This window comes from Prionailurus viverrinus, chromosome C2 (genome assembly GCF_022837055.1).
Source record: "Prionailurus viverrinus isolate Anna chromosome C2, UM_Priviv_1.0, whole genome shotgun sequence".
Classification (NCBI taxonomy): domain Eukaryota; kingdom Metazoa; phylum Chordata; class Mammalia; order Carnivora; family Felidae; genus Prionailurus; species Prionailurus viverrinus.
This window is the reverse complement of record NC_062569.1, coordinates 34041422-34061357: the sequence shown is the minus strand read 5'-3', so window position 1 is coordinate 34061357 and position 19936 is coordinate 34041422. Positions and strand designations below refer to the sequence as shown.

The following is a 19936-nucleotide window of genomic DNA, read 5'->3' as shown; positions in this document are numbered from 1 at the left end:
GCAGGCCACCCTGCGTGTCCCCAAGGCCACTCCTCCGGCCCGGTGTTGGCCACATGGGTGTGTGAGGCCCTCCCTTGTTTGTACCCAGCATGACCCAATGTGGAGCTCGGAGGGCATCAAAAGTAGCCGAGAAGACCCTCACCTCAAATACCTCATTCCAGGTGGGGTTCAGGTTCTTGTAGATGGTCCTGCTCCGGAAATGCTGTAGGCCAATGCTCACCTTGGCGTAGGGGTCTGACTTGCCTCGGATCCCCAGGAAGTTGTCCTTCTGAGCCAGCTTCTCTGCTTCCAGCAAGTGGACTCTGATCACTCCCTGGAAAATGCCCCAGCCCAGGGCTCACAGCTGCTTTCTGGGCTGTGCCCACCCCCAAGGCCCACAACATCAGGGCCAAAGCCATCAGACATCATCCCAGCCCTGTCTCAGTGTCTCTGTGGTCTAGATGGGAGACAAGCCAGATATGGCAGTTTCCTTGCCAAAGCCACGCAGCAAGTGATGGCAGGGCCCAGGGCTCTGTCCACTCATCACCATGCCCTGCCCCCATTCCTGGCCTTCAACCACGTGAATGGCTCGTTCAGCCGCAGCTATTTCCTCCTGTGCTGACGACCACCATCTGAGGAGGCTGCCTCCTGGATTCCCCCTCTCTAGAGGGGAACAAAGTTCTAGTCATTTCCTCCTGAGGCCCAGGTGTACACACCCCTGTGGGCACTGCGTGCGGCTGGCAGTGTGCTCATAAAGGCCCCACACTCTGGGCTTTGTCCTCAGACAGAATGGAACGCAAGAATTAGGAAGTACACTTCATGGGGCCAGGAGGCCTCCTGCCTAGAACTGTGTTTTTAAGTATCAGTAGATACATGTATGCTTAGGATGAGCACTGAGTACCGTATAGAACTGCTGGGTCACTATATTGTACACCTGAAACTAACAAAACACTGTATGTTACCTGTATTGGAATTAAAATAAAAAAACAGCGACAGATACACAGGCATTTACCCTTTGACCCAGCAATCCCATGTCTAGCCCTAAAAGTATACTGCCAAAACTCAAAAAAGACACATCCAAGGCTATTCGTGACAGCGCTATTTGTAATAGCGAGAGATCAACACAGCCCATTCAATAACCCCCTGCACACACACACCGTGGAGTACTGGGCCGCCGTAAGCAGGAAAGAGTTAGGGCCCTGTCTACCCTGTCACGGAGCGGTGCCCATGACATACAGAATGATAAAAGCAAGGTGGAGAAAACTAGGTTGCTGCCATCCGTCAAAGAAGGGGAATATAACCATCATCAGATATGCACACACAACCATATCTGCAATATATCTGCAGCTGCTCATTTTAGAAAACCAGCAATGAACAGTGGAAGGATAAACCATTACTTAAGGGGGATGGTGGAGGTCAGGTGCAGGGAAGAAAGGATCGAAACCAGACCCCCTTTTCTTAATTTTTTTTTTTAACATTTATTTATTTCTGAGACAGAGAGAGACACAGCATGAACGGGGGAGAGGCAGAGAGAGAGGGAGACACAGAATCGGAAGCAGGCTCCAGGGTCTGACCATCAGCCCAGAGCCGACGCAGGGCTCGAACTCCCGGACCGCGAGATCGTGACCTGAGCTGAAGTCGGACGCTTAACCGACTGAGCCACCCAGGCGCCCCTTAAGATAGAATCCGTTTTTTATGTTGGACTTTGGAAGCTTGCAAATATTTTACATGACTGTAAAAGGAAGTTACGGTAAAAATTCAGCCCTAAAAATAGAAAATGGAATGAAACAAATCAATGTAAATGTTCAAGGCCAGTTGTCGCAAACACGCAGAAAGAACTATTCCAAGTGAGTTTAAATGGTAGCAACTTTCCAGGACCTCTCGAGGGGGATATCCCCTGAGGACAGATTGTTTTCAGTAACAGAGGCACAGGTGATGGGGTTGTTTGTTATTCTGAGATGGCCAAACTCAGCCTGGGGAGGCTGAGAGGATGTATGTGCTACCGCCCTGCTCGCCCCGGGCCTCACCCCAGTGCAGCCAGAGCAAGCCGATGCCTCTTACCTGGTGCTGGTGGAGAAATGGGCACGCACCCCTCTCCCGAGCCCCGACTCGCAGGCCTGAAGGGCACCTTCTATAGGGAGGCCATGTGGCTCTCCTCAGGGGCCTCCCAAGCAAGGCCCAGGATGTGGGGGGCAGGGGCAGTGGGACTGAGCACACAGGAAGGCCCACGTCCTGGCTCAACTGAATGTTCTTCCCAGTGTACCCCAAGGATTCTTTCCACCACCAAATAATGGAGTCGGGGGAGTCTCGTGTCCCTGAGGGAGGATGGGAATCTCCTAGAGTTTCCTGGGGGCAGGGGTGACTGCCCATAGCCCCCAACCCAGGCTGCACAAGTGGGGGGTGGTGAGGGGGACCAGCATCCAGGAAGGAATGCCACCTGGGTTCCGCCCCTCCCTAGATGGGTGGCTTTGGGCAAGTCAGTCAGTCTTCCAATGCTCGGTCCTCACCCGATCAAACGAAGATGCCGTGCTCTCACCGGGCAGAGACCAGGCTTACCAACTGAGAATGCATTCCCTCCTCCAGCCTGAGGGTCCCTCAGCTCTGGGCCCAGTGCTCTGTGGCCAGTGCAGGTACTCACGCAGGGCAGAGGAAAGAGCAGGTTGGTCACATCCAGCCCCTTCTTCACAGGCACAGTCACGCGGTTGGGCAGTACCAGGTGGGCAGCGATGAGGTCCTCCAGCAGGCTGTCTGACACCTCGCTGGGGACAGTGGGCATGACCAGCTGTAAAGGCCGCCCACCCCTCCACCCATCATCCCCAGAGCTCAAACCAGGAGCAGAGCGTGGTGGGGTGGGCCCTTAACAACAGGGAACATCCCTGTCCCCAGCCTGCCTGGCTGGTGGGGGTGGGGGAAGATGCGGGGTTTACATTTTGACAGCCCCTGACCACCACCCTCTCAATCCCGCTCTGTTCTCTGAGGCATCCCAGCATGGTAGCTAAGGGATGGCCTGGAACCTGTATGCAAATCTCGGCTCTACTACCCATGAGCTGTGTGACCTTGGGTAAATCGATCACCTCTCTGGACCTGTTTCCTCATCTCAGAGAACAGCACCTGGCGCACAGTAAGTGCTAGCTAAGTGTTTGCTCCCGTAGCTCTTCTACTGGCTGACATCCCATCAGAGTTCTCTGCTCACTGCCTGACTCCCTCTCCCCAGCAGAGGAGCAGGGACAGTGCCTGGAACAGGCCTGGCACGCAGAGCGGGTGCTGAGGAAATATCTGTTGAATGAAACAATGTGCCACTGGATTCTCTGCATCCGGGGGGCCGGGAGCAATGGGATTGTCCCCAGGGAGCGAGCCAGTGGTCCTCCCCACAGGCCAGGGAGCTGCCTGAGCCCGGGGAGCCTGCTGGTGCTTGGCCTGGCCAGTCCAAACGTCCCTGACGCCTGGGGACATGTGTCCAAGTGGGCCTGGAGGCCTCCCCTGCTCCTCCCAGGGGGCCTGAGGCTCTGAGTGTGGCCCTGCCATGGCCAGTCCCAGGAAGGGACGTAGAAGAACCGGGCTCCCCTTTCACTGAGGAAGAGCCCAGAGAAGACACACAGTTGCTGAACAACAGAGCCAGAGAGCCTGTGCTCTCTCATTAGCCCACACAGCCTCCCCCAGGACATCTCCTGTGGCCAGTGTGTGCCCGTGCGTTTGAGCGTATGTGTGTGCGTGCGTGTGTGTGCGTGTGTGTGTGTTTTCTAGGTGCAGTGCCTGTCCACATAGGCCAAGCTTGGTGCCACCCCACTCCTCACACAGGAGCTGGGAGGGAGGGCACAGCTGAGGTGCAGCTCCAGTCACCGGATGCCCGTCTCTGGAGGGCCTCACTCTTGGGATCTGCCTGGCAGCTCTTGCAGTGCACTCACTTGATTCCTGGAGCATCCAGCAGGTTGGTCAGGCCTGTCCAGTTGATCTGCAGGTGCTGCAGGGGCAGAGGGAGGCTGTTAGGCTGGGAGAAGCCAGAAGCCCAGGGCTGGGTCCCTCTGCCAAGCGCCTCACACCTGCCAGCCCGGGGAACCCAGCCTGCTGGTGGTGGTGGGACCTCTGCAGGGGCGTCAGGCAGGTGAGGGCACCTCTCAGTCTTGCTTAGGCCTCGGCTTGGGTGGCTGGGGCCGCGAGGCCCGCTGCTCTCCTGCCAGGACCACACGGGAGAGCAGGGCACACGGCCACAGGCCGGCCTGGACTGAGAGGTCTGGGTTACACCGTCTCCACCTCGGTCCCCCTGTGTGACCTCGGCAAGCCACTCTCCCGAATGTTTCCTGGTCTCAGGGAGAGCAGAGCCGAGCACCTCAGGCTGCCTTAGATGACATGAGACGAGCAGTTGGAGCAGCCAGTCTCGCCGGCCTTCGGCAGTTCCATTCTGGGACTCAGACCGGCTCCTGGGGCCCAGCAGGCGAGTGCTTTCTCACAGGGAACTGCAGGCCTGCGTCTTTCCCGGGGACTTACTGGCTTCTGAAGGAAGAACACGGTCACGGCTCCCACGAAGGGCTTGTCCACCAGGAGGGGCTCCAGGATGATCCGCAGTGTGCCCTGCAACTGGGTGGGCACAGGGGGCCGGTGTGGGACCTCAGCACCCCTCCCCCCTGCACCTGCTGCGCTCTGCCGAGGCCACCCCCAAACGTCAGGGCCACCTGCTGTTCCAGTAGGGACCACACTTGGGAAACAGAAACCTGCACACAGCTGCCACGCCTCTGCCGGCTACCAGGGGCCCCGAGCTAGCCACCACTGCCTTCCACAGGTGCGGAAGGCAATTTACTTTACCTCTTGCCCACGTTTCAGGCCAGCCCAGCCAGCGGGGACCCAGCTCCCGTATTACTCCTCTACCACAAGAGATCTCCACCTCCTCCTCCAACCGCCTCATTTCTAAGCACTGGTTCTGCATCACTCCATGAACAGAACCTTTCCCTTCCCTGGGCAGCTGATGTCGCCCTGGGGGGACTGGACAGAGGCAGGTGTGGGGCCATGGGGCCGAGTAGCAGGTTAATAAGGCCTAGTCACCTCTTCACGGCCAGGCGACCTCAGGCCTGGAGTCCCTTGATCATCGTCAGGCTGTATTTGGTGTCTGCACCTTTTCTGCAGCCTGCTCCAGCATGAGCCCACTTCCCCCTGCCCAGCCTCCCACCCCAGGGGCAGGAAGGGGGGGTGGGCAGTCCCACCAGGCCCCACGTACCTGGATCCCGTTCACGCCAGCCTGTATCTTCTGCAGCTCTGCACTGATCTCACAGTCCCCGATGTAGCTGAAAGCGGGGAGGGACGAAGGGCAGGTACACCACTCAGAGAGATCAGGAAGCTTGCCCAGCACCACACAGCCCAAGTCCAGGCGGCCAGCCACCAAGCCTGAGCCCTGTGTCACCTGGATATGGCCTCCCTAAAAGCCTTAGCCTTTCTCAGCTCTGCAAAAATACCGACGTGAGCCCAGACCCTGGGAGGCAGCTGCACGGGTCCTTTCACCCGGGTGCCTCATGAATATCCCTACCTTCGCCCACAAGGGCGGTGACTGTGGTCACCACTTTGCCCCGTGACACCCCGAAGATGTGAAGGGGGGGCTCTCGATGAACATACTACCCAGTCCTCCTCTACTGCTGTGTGCCTGCTCCGTCCCTGTTCAGGTCTCTTCCCCAAGGACACAGGGAACCTGAGTCTAGCTGGCAGCACTTACCAAGTAATGGGCACAGGGAGCCCAGATGGGTGCCTTGGAGGGTAAGGATCATAGGACTCTGTCAAAGGGTCCTCTAAGGGGATAGAGAGCGGGGAGGCTTTAAATATCTGCAGGACAGGCAGAGAAGCTGGGTATCACAGAAATGCTGAGTACCCTCTGAAGAGCAGGGGTTGGGGGGGGGGGGGGACCTGTCTGAGCTGACTGAGAAGCTAACTGAGTGGCAGATGACCCTGATGTGCCTCAACTATTCACGCAAGGATCCTGTGGCAGAGCTTTGGAGCCAAGAGTGACCAACAGCCAACATCATCCCAACACACTTGAGACCAGCCCTCAAATGGGGATGGGTGTTCCCAGAGTTGACTCTTGTCTTCCCAATATGCTCTCGGTACCAGCCTCTGGGCTAAGGACAGGAAATGAGGCACTGGAGAGGAATGGCAACAATCTGGAACTTTAGGAGTTGATCCTTGGTCCTTTAAAGCACAGTTCGGATCTCACCACCTCCAGGAAGACTTCCTGGAATGAATGTCCCTTCTCTCAGACTCAAGCCTGCTACAAACATCATTCCAAAGAGGCTCCTTTGCCCAACCCGCTGAAGTAGTCACTCATGTGTCTTTGCATCCTTGTTTTCCTGAGGTGCCACGACTCCAGTTCTCCCACAGATTTCTCACAGCCTGTGCTCAGAGCTCCCTGGGCTTTACCACAAGTCCCCATATCTTCTTGCCATACTTGCTCCCTCTTTCTACATCCTCTTTAAGGCAGCTGGTCTGACCCTCCAGGTGACTAGCCCTGACTTCCAAGAAAGTTCTGCTGTCTGGGCCTTGGCACCTGGAGCATGCTTGGTGCCTAGTCTTATGGGAGGAGCTGGGCCTGGGCTGAGGGTCAAACAGCTGTGGCTTCCCTGGGACCATCCATTACTCCTGATAGTCTGCCCTGCTCCAGCCCAAGGTGGTGTGGGTATGTCTGCTGTGAGGCGCTTTCACACCCCAAATTCGAGTGTAACTATGCTACTCTGTCCTCAAACTGACTGTTCTCACACAGGGTTCCCCTGTGCCCTATACCCGGCCCACACAGGCAAGAGGGCTCACCATATCTGCAGGTCCAGGACCACCTGCCTTCGGTTGCGCTTGTTAGTGTGTGCCTTGACGCCGTTGACCCTGGGGCACTGGAAGAGAGGCCAGAGGGCTAGGTCAGCAGGGATCTGGCAGCAAGGGATGGCTGCTGGCCCCTCGCCCAGCACCGGGCTTTGTCCCCAACAACCAAGGTGGCCTCTGCATTCCCGGGATGAGGCACAAACAGAAATTCATGCTGCTGCCTCTGTCTGTCCTGGGCACTGTGATACTTCCCTCCCTAGAACGCACACCCTTTCTTCTCTCTCTTAGCGCAGGTATTTACGGAGTACCTGCTCTGTGCCAGGCACTGGACAGGGGAGAAGGCCAGGAGCAAGACGGGCTGAGCCTGCCCTCATGGGTTGGAAGCCCAGCAGAGGAGACAGTGGCGGGGGAGGGTGTGATGAGATTCAGCCCCTTGCTGTCACATGGGGATCTGGAGATTTCAGGAGCAACCTCCCCTGGTGTGGGCAGAAGTTAGTGAAGGCTTCCTGGAGGAGGAGGCATTTAAACAGTTCTGGCCTATGAGTAGGAGTTGGCCACCGAAGGGCAAAGGAAAAGGGCAGGATCCCTGGCTGTGGGATCTGACCCTAGAAATTAAAGTGCCCTGCCCTTGACCCACCCTCCATGACCCAGGGTCACAGTCCCCCAGCCTCTGGGGCTGAGGGCTGAGCTGCTAAGTAATGCCTCCTACCCCGGGTCTCTTCGCCTTCTGTTAGGAAGCTAATGGGCACTGGAATGGGGGTCTGGTTATTATTTATGAAGAATAAAAAGTAAGTATCATTTGAATTTGAGTTATAGTCATGCTGAAGTAGTGAGGGTTGAAGTTCACTAATGTTTGCAATCTAGTTTGAAATGCATTTTAAAAAATGATGATGAGGTGGGGCACTGGGGTGGCTCAGTCGGTTAAGCATCTGACTTTGGCTCAGGTCATGATCCCGTGCTTTGTGGGTTCGAGCCCCGCGTCGGGCTCTGTGCTGACAGCTCAGAGCCCGGAGCCTGCTTCGGATTCTGTGTCTCCCTCTCCCTCTCTGCCCCTCCCCCACTTGCACTCTGTCTCTTTCACTCTCTCTCAAAAATAAATAAATGTTAAAAAAAAGTTTTTTAAAGATGATGAGGAAAAATAGATGCATGGATATGTGCTAAAGCAAATACAGCAACAGGTTAGCAGTTGTTTGATCCAGATGGCTCATGGCATAATACTCTCATGTCTTCTGTATGCTGGAGATTTTTCACAATGAAATGTTGGAGAAAAAAATTCGGTCAACCACCCTAGAGGATATTCCATTATCTTTCTGTTCTCCCCTTAGAAAGTGCCATTTACAAATGCACTGTCACATGAAAAGCCTATCCAATAGTATGGAACCAAAAATGCAGGGGAAAAAGTATTAATAGGGACATCTCGAGTGGTTTAATTAAAATTATTATGTAGTCTTTCCAGTTTGTGATATGTGTGGTAGGTCAGCTTGTTTAAATATATAGTTTGCTGTGGTTTATTTTGCCATTCTTTCTTTTATTTAATATGTATTTTTGTCCTGATTTTATATTTTTGTTTTTTGTTTTTTTTGAGAGAGCGAGAGCGCGCATGTGAGCAGCAGAGGTAGAGAGTGAATCTTAAGCAGACTCCACGCCCATCATGGAGCTGGACACAGGGCTCCATCTCACGCTCCTGAGATTGTGACCCGAGCTGAAATCAAAAATTGGACGCTTAACCGACTGAGCCACTTGGCACCCCATGTTCTTTTTCTTTCCTGTAGAAGCTTCAGGCCGTGTCCACCCTGGCCTCCAGGGCCTTCATATTAAAGACCCAGAAAAGCCAGTGGAAGACTGGGGAGCAGGGCGGGGCACTGTAACGGACTTCCCACAGCCTGGAGCCTCTAGGCCTGCTTCTGTTGTGACAAGGGACGACTTCCCAGCAGCATCACATCCCACAGGCATTGGGCTCTGCCGTAAACACAGCAGTCTGCCGGCTCCTTAGCTCTGAGCCTGCTGAATCCTTCAAATGCCAACTCAGACATCATCCACTCCCGGCAGCCTTCCCTGACTACCCCATTCCCCTCCACTCCTAAATTCATGCATTCCTCTACCATTGTGCGTACTCGGCCCTGTTGAGGTCCACCAGTTTATACATCCGCCTCACACAGGACAGTGACCTTTCTGAAGGCAGGCGCATAGCCACGCCCATTTCTGTCTATGGTGTCTCACTCACAGCCATGTTCCATAAAGTCTACATGAATGAACCAGGGAATGGACAAATGAACCAACAGATACTGGGACAAGCCAGTCCTGGCTGAGTCCGAGTGGCATATACCAGAATCTCCAGGGCTCAGGCGGCTAGTGGGGCAGAGCTGGGACACGCCCTGGGGCAGGCAGACGGCTCTCCGCAGGCTGGCCTGCACTCTGGCACCTGCCTGCCCCACAGCAGACCACATGCTGGGGCCTCTGATTTCCCCACTGATGGACATCACAGCAGTTCTCTGCCTGGAGGATGCTTTTTTTTTTTTTTTAAGTCAACTCTACACCCAACATGGACCTCAAACCCATGACCCCAAGATCAAGAGTCATGTGCTCCATCGACGGAGCCAGCCCGCCAGGGGCTCCTGGGGATGAATTTTCAAACAGCAAAAATAAGACTCACAGCAGTGGGGCACTTTAGGGCAGCAGGAACGGGGCACGAGGGTGGACTAGGAAGCTGTCAAGAATAAGGACCTGATGTTGGGTATGTCAGATGCAAACCTCACCTCCTGGGTCACCTATTATCTTCACAGAACTAGGGTTGGGCTTGTGACGCTGCTTGCGAGAACCAATCATTTGGTAGAGAACTATCCACTGTGTTGAGGCACTACGTCTCTCCGTGAAGGTGTGCTCTCCCAAGCTGATGCCTTAGCAAGCATGACTTGTACATCTTTGTATCTGGCCGACTGCCACTGCCTGGCATGTTTCCAAAATTTGGCTGAAGAAAGGTGGACTTATTTCCCATCTTTCCTTTTTGTTCTCTCCGACCCAGGCTTCCTTAGACCCTGCAGAGACGGTGGGGCCGGGACTCAGGGGTGAGGGGTCTATACCAAGGCTGAGAGGCTGAGAAGGGCAGGTGGCGGCCAGGCCCCCAGCGAGGTCCCCTGGGATGTTCCCAGTCAGGAGCGAGTGACATGGGGCAGGGTCTGGGACAGAGAAAAGGCTGCAGAGCAGATATAGGCTGCCCCTCCTGAGACATCACCCACCTTTTGTCCAAAGTAGAGCTTGGTGAAGGTGAAGGTCTTCAGGTGGATGCTCTTCTCCCGGATCTTGGGCTCAAGTTTCTCCCGGAACTTGTTCTCCATGATCATACTCAGGTAGGGCCAGATCTGAGAGATGATCTGTGACCACAGAAAGAGGCTCTTAGGGGTCAGGTCTGTTTCCCCCATCCAAGACCCAGGGCTACCCAGAACAACCTGGCCCCGGTGGGGGGGGGGGGTTCCCATGGCCCTTACACTGCAGCACCCACAGGCCTGTCTGCCCACCCATCCACGCAACTGTCCGTCCATCTATCCATCAAACATGGCATAACTACAACAGTTGTTCTCACTCTGGCCCAGGCAGTGGGACCCCAAGACTTGGTGCTGTTTTGCAGAACACCACGAAATGGTCACTCAACTTAGTATTATGAAACTTTTGGTTCACTGCTAAAATGTAAGCTATCAGAATCAACATTGTGGTGTAACCAGGAAGGAGCAGGTGCCAGAGGCTTAAGGAAAAAGAATCACAGAAGAGAAAGTTAAATTGCTTCCTGTGGATTTAATTTTTTCTAACAATCAAAAAAAGGCTGCCTTGGGCTGATCTCTGCAGAATGACTCATGGCGTGGGTCTGGGAAGTAAGCATGGGACAGGGGAGAGGGAGGGCAGCAGAGAGCAGTCATAGTTTAAAGATGCAGTTCCCGTTCCCCAGACCCAGCATCGGAGGAGCCCGAGGCTGAGAGGTTTCAGGGCACCACTGCCTCCATCTCTCTCAGGGGCCCCGTTAGGGCTGGTCCCGTCTTCCTGCTTTGCTGCTTTGTTGTCTACTGAGTGCATCCTGAGCATGAAGCTCCATGGGACACACTGGGTGCCCCAGTGTGTGGTTTGTCTACACAGTTGTCTCCCCACCCGTGCCCTGAACTGAGGGTGGGAGCCTCATCCCACAGTCATATGTCCCCAACACCTTGTGTGGGACTCTGCGTGTCAGTGTAAGAAAGAAAGATTTAACACACGAGGGCACCCATGAACTAGGGGACACAGGCAGGAGGGACTCCCCTTTGTGGGCACAGAACAAGGTCTGTCCCAGGGGCCCTGGGCCCAGCATTAATCCACAGAAATCTGGTCACTCCTCTGAAAGCAGCAACCTACTTCGTCCAACTTCTACCCATAGGCTGGGAGCAGTATTCTTTTTTCCTTTTTTTTTAAATGTTTATTTATTTTTGAAAGAGAGAGAGAGCGTGTGAGCAAGCAGGGGAGGGGCAGAGAGAGAGAGGGAGACACAGACTCTGAGGCAGGCTCCAGGCTCTGAGCTGTCAGTACAGAACCCAACTCAGGGCTCGAACCCACAAACCATGAGATCATGACCTGAGCCAAAGTCAGACACTTAGCTGACTGAGCCACCCAGGCACCCCTGCTGGAAACGGTTTTTGATTCACACGGCATTGACATCTTTGGTAACACAGAACCATCAACTTTGGCTCAAAAACCATCAGGAAGTCTTTTCTTAGACCTAACTTAAGTCGTTCCTGCTATGGCTGTTCTAACCAGAACAGAGGCAAGGTTCATATTAGAAAAAGTCCTGAGTCAGAATCCTTGAGTGGGTGGGAGGATCCACAAGCTGTCACATTTAGGGGACAGATGTGGGCTGTCCAGATAGGGGCCAGACTCTGTTTCCTCATCTGTAAGAAAGGGCTAGACCCAGAGTTGGAGCCCGGGGGCCCCCCTGAGGCATCTGGGAGCAGAGACTGCTGGGAGTTCCCTGAATGATCTAACAGTAGTCACACCAGTGATGACAGTGTTCATGACATTCCAGGCACTGTGGGGCACTCATTACCTCATTAACCCTCACAGCCTCACAAGGCAGGGACCGTAATTATTCCTGTTGCACAGATAGGGGGAACCAGCTCTGAGAGGTGAGGCGGCCTGCCCAGGGTTGCAGTCAGTGCTGACAGATCTGGGCTGGAGACCAGGTGAAGTGTGGCCATGGCCTTCCTCCCTAGGAAGCACTGATCTTGGCCTCATGGGTCACTGGGGGTGCTGCATTTTTCTCTATACTTCTCTGTGTTTTCTAACATTTCAGCTGTGGCCATGCATTAATTTCACACTAAAATAAATTTTGTTTTCTTTTATTTTGTTTTAAATAGAATCATTGGTAATGAGAAGATCCCGGAGGGTGGGAAGGGGAAGAAACTGGCAGAAGGCAGCTGGCAGTTACTGCCAGGAGGCCCCTGTCCCTGTGCGTGGCATCGCCGTCGCCCCGCCCCTGGGGTCCCTCAGCCTAGGGCCGCCAGGAGGATGAGGCCTAGAAGAAAGCCAGCCCTGCCGGACCCACCCCGGCCTTACCTTATTGGCCCACTCGACCCGTTCCACATCTGGGAAGTGGATCTAGGGAACAGAAACCCCAAAGGTAAGTTAGACTGAACACCTGCCCATCCCTGAAAACCTAGAAGCGCAGCAGCCGGGCAAGTTCCCGCTCCCACCCCACACACACCTCTGCTCTTCCTCCCCGCCCAGCACCCACTTGGCCAGAGACTCAGCCAGCCCTGCCCCGGAGCGCACCGTCTGGTGCGGCAGGCAACCAGACCGTACCAATGCACGGCCAACACTGACACTACTGGGCTCGGAAGCCCTGCACTCCGGTGTGCGATTCTGTGGAGACTGCTCCTCTCTCCCACACCCCCCCCCCAACTGCGCCTGGCAGCCCACAGGCTGGAAGGGCGGGGCTGGAACCCTTTCGCTTGCTTATGCAAATAAGACCTTCCTTCCCGGTGGATACACACAATTCCCCCCCCCCCCCCCCCCCCCCCCCCCCACCCCCCGGGCTGGCCCAGGGTACCACCGGACTTCGTTCCTTGCCTTTCCCTCCTCCTTATTCCTTTTAATGCCACAAGTAATCATGGACTCTGGAGAAAAACTAGAAAATACAGCTAAGCAAAAGGAAAAATATTTGTATCACAGAATGCCAAGGGACAACCACCGTTAACAGGTTCAGCCTATTGCGGAAACAAGGCTATGTAGTTCCCACAGAAATTGAAGTCACCGTGTGTTTTGGTAGTCTGCTTTTTTCCACCTAGTGTATGTAGGATTGTATTGATTCCTAAGGTAACAACTGCCCATTTGAAAGCCATTTTCATAGGCAACTGGAGAATGGAAGTGCCCCCCCCTCGGTTCCCAGGAGCCCCTCCCCAGCAGGCCAGATCTGTGGTCACATAGGGGAGCTTCCTTCAGGTCACAGCCCCTAGCCACTGTGCCTGCCAGGTGAGTCCTGCCACTTCCTTGGGTCAGGGAGGGAGCTTGGGGGGGGGGGGGAGGGGGGCAGGTGAAGCAACAATCCTACTGGCTAACCTTTGCATCACCTGAGGGTGCTTAAGCCCTTCCTTGCAAGAGTCTCAGTCTCTGCCAGTGTCTGAGCTTCTCATAGACCCCCACCCCAACCCCCAAGGTTCTCAGGGACAAAGGGGTAAGACTGTAGTGGTACCTGGCACAAAATAGGGATCAGTAAATGGTAGCAGTGGCTACCATCACTGTCACCAAGTCCTCTGAGCACAAGGCCAACTCAGGATCAGATTCATGGTGGGCATTGGAACTCGCAAGGTCAGGAAAGGAGATTGTCCATGCAGTTCACACTCCTAGTGCACACCAGGCCCTGGGCTGGATCTGGGGATGCCCTGAAGGCCTAAATGTAGACCCTGGCCTAGACCACTTGCCCAAGAGGAGAGCCATTCCCAAAGGAGTGATAAGCAATTCAGTCCTCTTAAGGAGTTTTTAATAACCTTGAGAAGTCAAAGAAGCCCGGCGCTTCTGAGACTCCTGGAACATTGAGCCATTCTCCCAGCCCCAGTTCCCCCAGCCCTGGGCAGTGATCAAAATTAACTTGGAGAAGCATCTAATAGTCTCAGGTGCTAAAGGAAAATCACTGCCTGGTTTCCAGGGGGAGGGCAGGGGGAGGCTGACTCAGTCCACAGGAACAGAAGGGAATGGTGGGAAAGGAATCTTGAGGGAAGTAGGCAGGAATTAGGGTCAGCCCATCCATTTCAGCTGGGGAGAAGCAGCCTGCTCACCACCCATTCCCTGCTGCTGCCCTGGGTCAGGTCCTAAGCTGGTAGCAGGCAAATGGAGGGTGAGACCCTTTCATTGCTCCCTATCACACTGCCCACTAAAGCACACTAAAGAAAAAGCTCCTGCACGTGGGGCTGAAACAGACATCCCCACTGCTCTTTGGTTGCTCCACTCATTACTATCTTTGACTTTGTTTCTTCCAGGCAGCCTTTCCTGATCTCTCAAGTCAGAGACAGGTGTCCCTATTATGTGTCTGCTGGTTCTCCTTTGAGACACTTAACACACCTTAATAGACCTGCTTGTCTGCCTGCCTCCTTACTAGACTGGAAGCTCTCGTGGGCCGATTCGGCTGTGTTCCCTACTAGTGCCTGTCCCTGACACATGAATATCTTAATAAATATTTGTGGAATGAATGAATGCATAAATGTATGCAAGGTTCTTGCCCTCAAATAGCTCCTAGGCTGGTAAAGGAAGCAGACAATAAACAGATCATTCCAAGTACAGGATCAATACCAAGGTGTGGGGAGTGGGACCCCCACAAAGGAGAAAAGTGGGTTACAGCTGGGCTTTCACTGGCACCTTTGTCCCTCTGCTGCTCAAGCCTGCTGGCTGGACCCTTCCCTCTCCTCCATCCTGCCCCCTGCACTCCCAACTTACCCCGGGGCACATCTTATGTGCACACCCCTTCCACCGACCCCCTGACTCTCCAGGGGAGGACCCAGAGGAGGTTCTGTACCCCTGGGAACTGGGTTCTGATCTCCTGCACCCTGGAAAAGTGATCCAGCTTGGCAGGTCTAACCCTGGCCACACTTGGGAGCCGGCTGAATGAAGATTCCTGAGCTGCCTCACACCTACTGACTCACAGTGTTTCAGGGTGGGGGCCTTGCAATTTATTTTTAACAAGCTCCTGGCAGGATTCTGGAGTTCCATCAGGGTTGGCATCAATGACCAGCCCGCCCCTTCCTTTAGAGGGGCCCACGCTCACCCTGACAATGCAGACAATAGCGGGATGTCTAGGGCCCACACTGTTTTCATGGTCTCTTGGCCAGCTGCACTTGTGTTGAGGCTCCCTGCTAAGAGAGTCCCCTAGAAAGTGAGTCTGAATGCCCTGACAAGAGCAGCAATTCAGTCCAGGAAAGGAAGAGACCATCAAGTCTCTACTCTGCCTTAGGCATCCTGCTGACTCTCCCTCGGCCTAAATCTCAGCACCTATCGTGACTCGCCAGTGAGCGGATTCAAGAGCCAGGCCACCTTCTCTGTGATGGCCCTAGAGTAAGTCCTGGACCAGAGGATGACATCAGAGCGATGGACATTTAGGAAGCAATTACTCAGACCCAATGTTCCCTCAGTTTGATGGAGACAAATTAGTCATATTTCCATTATAGTTGGCCTTTTTTTTCCCCTACTCCAAATTCTCAAAGTTATTGCATGCTTTTATCTATTGGCTTTATATTTTAGCTTTTCCACTTAGGTCTTCAATCTGTCTGAAATTTTTTATAGCGGATGAGATAGGCCTCTACTTTCATTTCTCTCCACACTCTAAGGCAGCAATTTTCTAGTATCACATACCAAAAAAAAAAGTCCATCTTTCCTCCTGACTTGTGAAGTGACTTCCCTCATATGTCAGCTTCTGCTGTGTACTCTGGTGTGTTTCTGAACTTGGCATTGAACTCTGTGGTCTGATTGCCTGTTCCTTGCCAGTCTCACACTGTGATAATCACTCTAGCTTTGCAACATGACCGGGGTTGGGTGATTCCCTGTGTTAGCTTTTCTTTTTCAAACTGATTTAGCTAATAGGAGTTATTTATACTTCCATATGAATTTTGGAATCTTGTCAATCTTCCCTCCAAAAAATCCTCCTGGATTTTGATGGTTATATTCCAGAACTTATAAATTTGTAGGAGAAATGACAGCTTTACAATATTAAGTTTTGTAGCCATGAGCAGAATATTTCCCTTTATGAATCACATTAGGTTGCACTCACATTTGAGATCATAAACCTTTTCCTATAAAAATCCCATATATTTTTGTTAGATTACTTCGTGGGTTTTGCAGTTATTAAAAATGGTATTTCATTTTCTGGGCAACTTTGTTGAAATTTGTTGCTAGTTCTAACTGTTCATGAATTCGCACAGATTATTTATACACATTGATAATTTCCAGTAACAATTTTTTTCTTACCTTCTCTTAGTTTGTCTTTTGGTCACGCCCAGTAGCAGTGATTGCGAACAGCTCTACCTTGTTCCTGGCCTCAAATGGAAGTTTTTCCATGAAGTGTGATTTTTGCTATAGAGTTTTAGAGGACAGCTCCTATCAGGTTGAGGAAGCTCTTCTCAATAACTTAATTTGCAAGGACTTTCGTTATAAATGGGTATCGAACTATATTCAACACAATAGATATTGAGACAATCATGTAATTTTTTCCTCTTTGTCCATTAATGTGGTGAACTTAACTGATGTTTCTTTATAAAACAAAACCAACTCTAGTACTCAGGAAATGCCCCATTTGAAGTGATACATTTAGGTAGCCTGATATCTCATTTAGGTTTTATACACTTAGGATTCAAAGTGATACCTACAATTTTCGTTCTTTGCAATTCACACCTAGTTTTGGTACAAAGATCTTAAAATAAATTATAAAACTAGTGGGACAGCTTTTCCATATCTTCCTATTTTCTGAAACAACCTGTAAATAATAGGAATTATCTCATTTAAAAGAAAAAAGAAAAAAAAAAAAACGGGTGCCTGGGTGGCTCAGTCGGTTAAGCGTCCAATTTCAGCTCAGGTCATGTTCTCCTGGTCTGTGAGTTTGAGCCCCGCGTCAGGCTCTGTGCTGACAGCTCAGCCTGCTTCAGATTCTGTGTCTCCTTCTCTGTCTTCTCCTCCCCCGCTCATGCTCTGTCTCTCTCTCTCTCAAAAATAAACATTAAAAACAAAAAAAGGAATTATCTGGTCAATGAAGTTTAATGCATCTTAGCTATAAAGCCATCTTGGCCTGAGGCTTTTTGGGGTAGGAAGTTACCATTCCTCTTTTTAGTGGTTAATGGTGTATTCAAGGTCTACTTCTCTCTTATTGTGGCAATTTCGGCATTTATATTTTTCTAGAAATATAGTTTATATAGGCTTTCAAAGGTATTGATATATATTTGCTTATAATATTTTATTATTTTTAAAATGTTTATTTATTTTTGAAAGAGAGGAGTGCGAGTGGAGGAAGTGCAGAGACAGAGACAGCGGGGACAAAGGATTCTAAATGGGCTCTGCGCTGACAGAAGGGAGCCTGATGCAGGGCTTGAACTCAGGAAATGTGAAATCATGATCTGAGCTGAAGACCGAAGCTCAACAGACTAAGCCACCCAGGCTTATAATATTTTATTACTTTTAATCTGCTTTACCTATAGTTATTTCTGCATTTATCCCATATTTTATTTTCATCTTTTTCTATTTTTTAATAGGTCTAGCTTGACAAAGGTTTTGCCCATTGTATTGATCTTCTCAGAGAACTAGCTTTAGTTGTTGTTAATAGTTTTCTTTCCCCATTACTATTATATTAAAATTTTTGTTCACTTTCATTGTTATGTTTTTTATTTCCTTACCTATTTCTTTGATCTAAACCTGTTGCTCTTTTATGTTCTCGGAGTTGAATTTATTTTCAGTTTTTGGTTTGTGATAAATTCAAAGTTTAAATTCCCTATGATTTTTGGCATAGTGTTTTCATTATTTACCTCCCATTTTTTTTGGTCATTTCCATGATGACTACATTTTATTTTATTTTTTTTTTTTTTTTTTTTTTTTTTTTTTTCAACGTTTATTTATTTTTGGGACAGAGAGAGACAGAGCATGAACGGGGGAGGGGCAGAGAGAGAGGGAGACACAGAATCGGAAACAGGCTCCAGGCTCCGAGCCATCAGCCCAGAGCCCGACGCGGGGCTCGAACTCACGGACCGCGAGATCGTGACCTGGCTGAAGTCGGACGCTTAACCGACTGCGCCACCCAGGCGCCCCGATGACTACATTTTAAACAATAATTTTTTACAATAAGTACTATTTTTAAATATTTAGGCATGTGAGGTTTCTAACACTGCTTATTGCTTTCTGATTCCATTTCTTTATGGCCTGCACAGTCTGTAGGATGGCAGTCCACTGGAATATATTGATAATTCCTTTGTGGCCTAGTGCATGATTAATTGCTATGGCTGTTCCATGTATGATCAAGTTATTAATCATGTCCTTTGTAAAAAAAAAAAAATATCGTGCCCTTCAAAAATTCTTTATCCTTGTTTCCTCCTTGCCTACTTCTCATTTTCAGAGAGGAATGTATTAGAGTTTCCAAGTCCAACTGTTGCTTTACCTTCTTCCCTGTGCAGTTCTGTCAGTTGTTGGGTTTTTAATTTCAAGTTTATATTATGCAGCAAATATATGTCCATGACTGTTATCTTTTAAAATTACTATTCCTTTTATAATGACAGAACATCCTTGTCTTTAGGATATATCTGAGTTACATTCTACTTGATCTGATATGAAAATTGCCACTCTAGCTTACTTTTGTTTCAAAGTTGCCCAGTTGTATCTTTTTTCCACCTTATTTTCAAACTTTTTGAGTTCATGTGATCTCATGTCATTTAAAACTCACCTTAGTCCCTTTTTAGCTCCATTTTACAGATAAGGAAACTAAGGCTCAAAAAGGTTACTTACAGGCACCAGCTGCGGAGTGCCAGAGCGGAATCACAGATCCAGGTCGGTCTCACCACAAAGTCCCTGCCTGTCCACCCCACCCCTTTCACTCAAGAAAACCTTACATAGTATTATCTTTTCCTCTTTTATAGAAAGTCTAATTTAGCAGAGGGTTGCCCTCATGGGACCTGAGTCTTCATTAGCAGGCCATGCTTTATAGCTTACAAAGGACATTCTACACTTTCATTTCATCCTCCTAATACTCCATAAGGTGTACAGCAAAGCTACAATTATCCTCATTTTACAGATGAGGAGAGGCTCAGAGACTAGTTGGTACCTGCCAAGATCACCCAGGTGACCAGAACTCAGATTTCACCCGCATGTAATTTGAACCCAGCCTTCAAGCCTTTTTTCTCCCTGCCTTCTCCACCTGAAGTGTCAGCATTTGAAGTGCATTTCTTAGGGTCAAAGTAGTCTTTGTGCATTTAAAATTTCACCTCTGTAAGCCTTGGTTTTCTCATCCGCAGGATGGGTACCATGCTACCAATTTCACAGAGCTCCTGAGTAAATGAGACAATGCGTGTAAGTAAGTGCTCGGTACCCTCCCTGGCTCAGAGTAAATGCTCCAGAAACTGTTACTGTTGTTGGCAGTTGTACAGACCCTGGAGGTGCAGACACTGACGTCTTTGTCCTCAGGTACATGCCAAGAACAATGTCACCTGGGCTATGCGTCCAGTTCTGTCTGACCCAAAGCCCAGCAAATTCTCTACGGGCTCCCCAGGTGCCTGCGGCTCTGCACTTTGGGAAACACTGAGAAGAGAGACAACACAGTGAAAGCGCCTGAGGCTGAAGGAGGACCACAGTTGAGTGTTGTTTCCCCGGCCTCTGCTGATTGGCTGAGTGATGCGCCCCTAGATAGGCTGGGCCCAATGCCTGTGAGGCGCCTGTGTGAAGCTGTCCAATGAGGGCACTCCACAATGAGGCGGGGCAAAGGGACCCAATCAGAGCCTCTGTGCATGTCTTTCCCTCCCGAGGTAAAGGAAGGGAAAGCTGAAAAAGACGACTGGTGGCCCACTCTCAGACTGAGTCCTAAAGTCACCAGAACTTTTGTTCCAGTACCTCACAAGGCTGGGAGTCTCTGAGACCAGAGAGCAGGGAGACATCCACGCCTCCTGGCAATGCAAAGAGCTAGATTCAGGCGGGTGTG

At 51.1% G+C, this 19936-nt stretch overlaps 1 protein-coding gene across 1 annotated transcript in view; it reads right to left on the bottom strand.

Annotated features, from left to right (window-relative positions):
• The window catches only part of ESYT3 (extended synaptotagmin 3), a 49589-nt gene that overhangs the window by 18425 nt on the left and 11228 nt on the right, over positions 1-19936 (bottom strand). The window contains exons 2-9 of the mRNA XM_047874723.1: positions 12340-12381; positions 10005-10139; positions 6763-6839; positions 5189-5255; positions 4465-4554; positions 3885-3940; positions 2618-2738; positions 143-313 (exon numbers count right to left, since the gene is read on the bottom strand). Of these exons, the coding sequence (XP_047730679.1) occupies positions 143-313; positions 2618-2738; positions 3885-3940; positions 4465-4554; positions 5189-5255; positions 6763-6839; positions 10005-10139; positions 12340-12381 (759 nt within the window). The remainder of the gene's footprint in view (positions 1-142; positions 314-2617; positions 2739-3884; positions 3941-4464; positions 4555-5188; positions 5256-6762; positions 6840-10004; positions 10140-12339; positions 12382-19936) is intronic.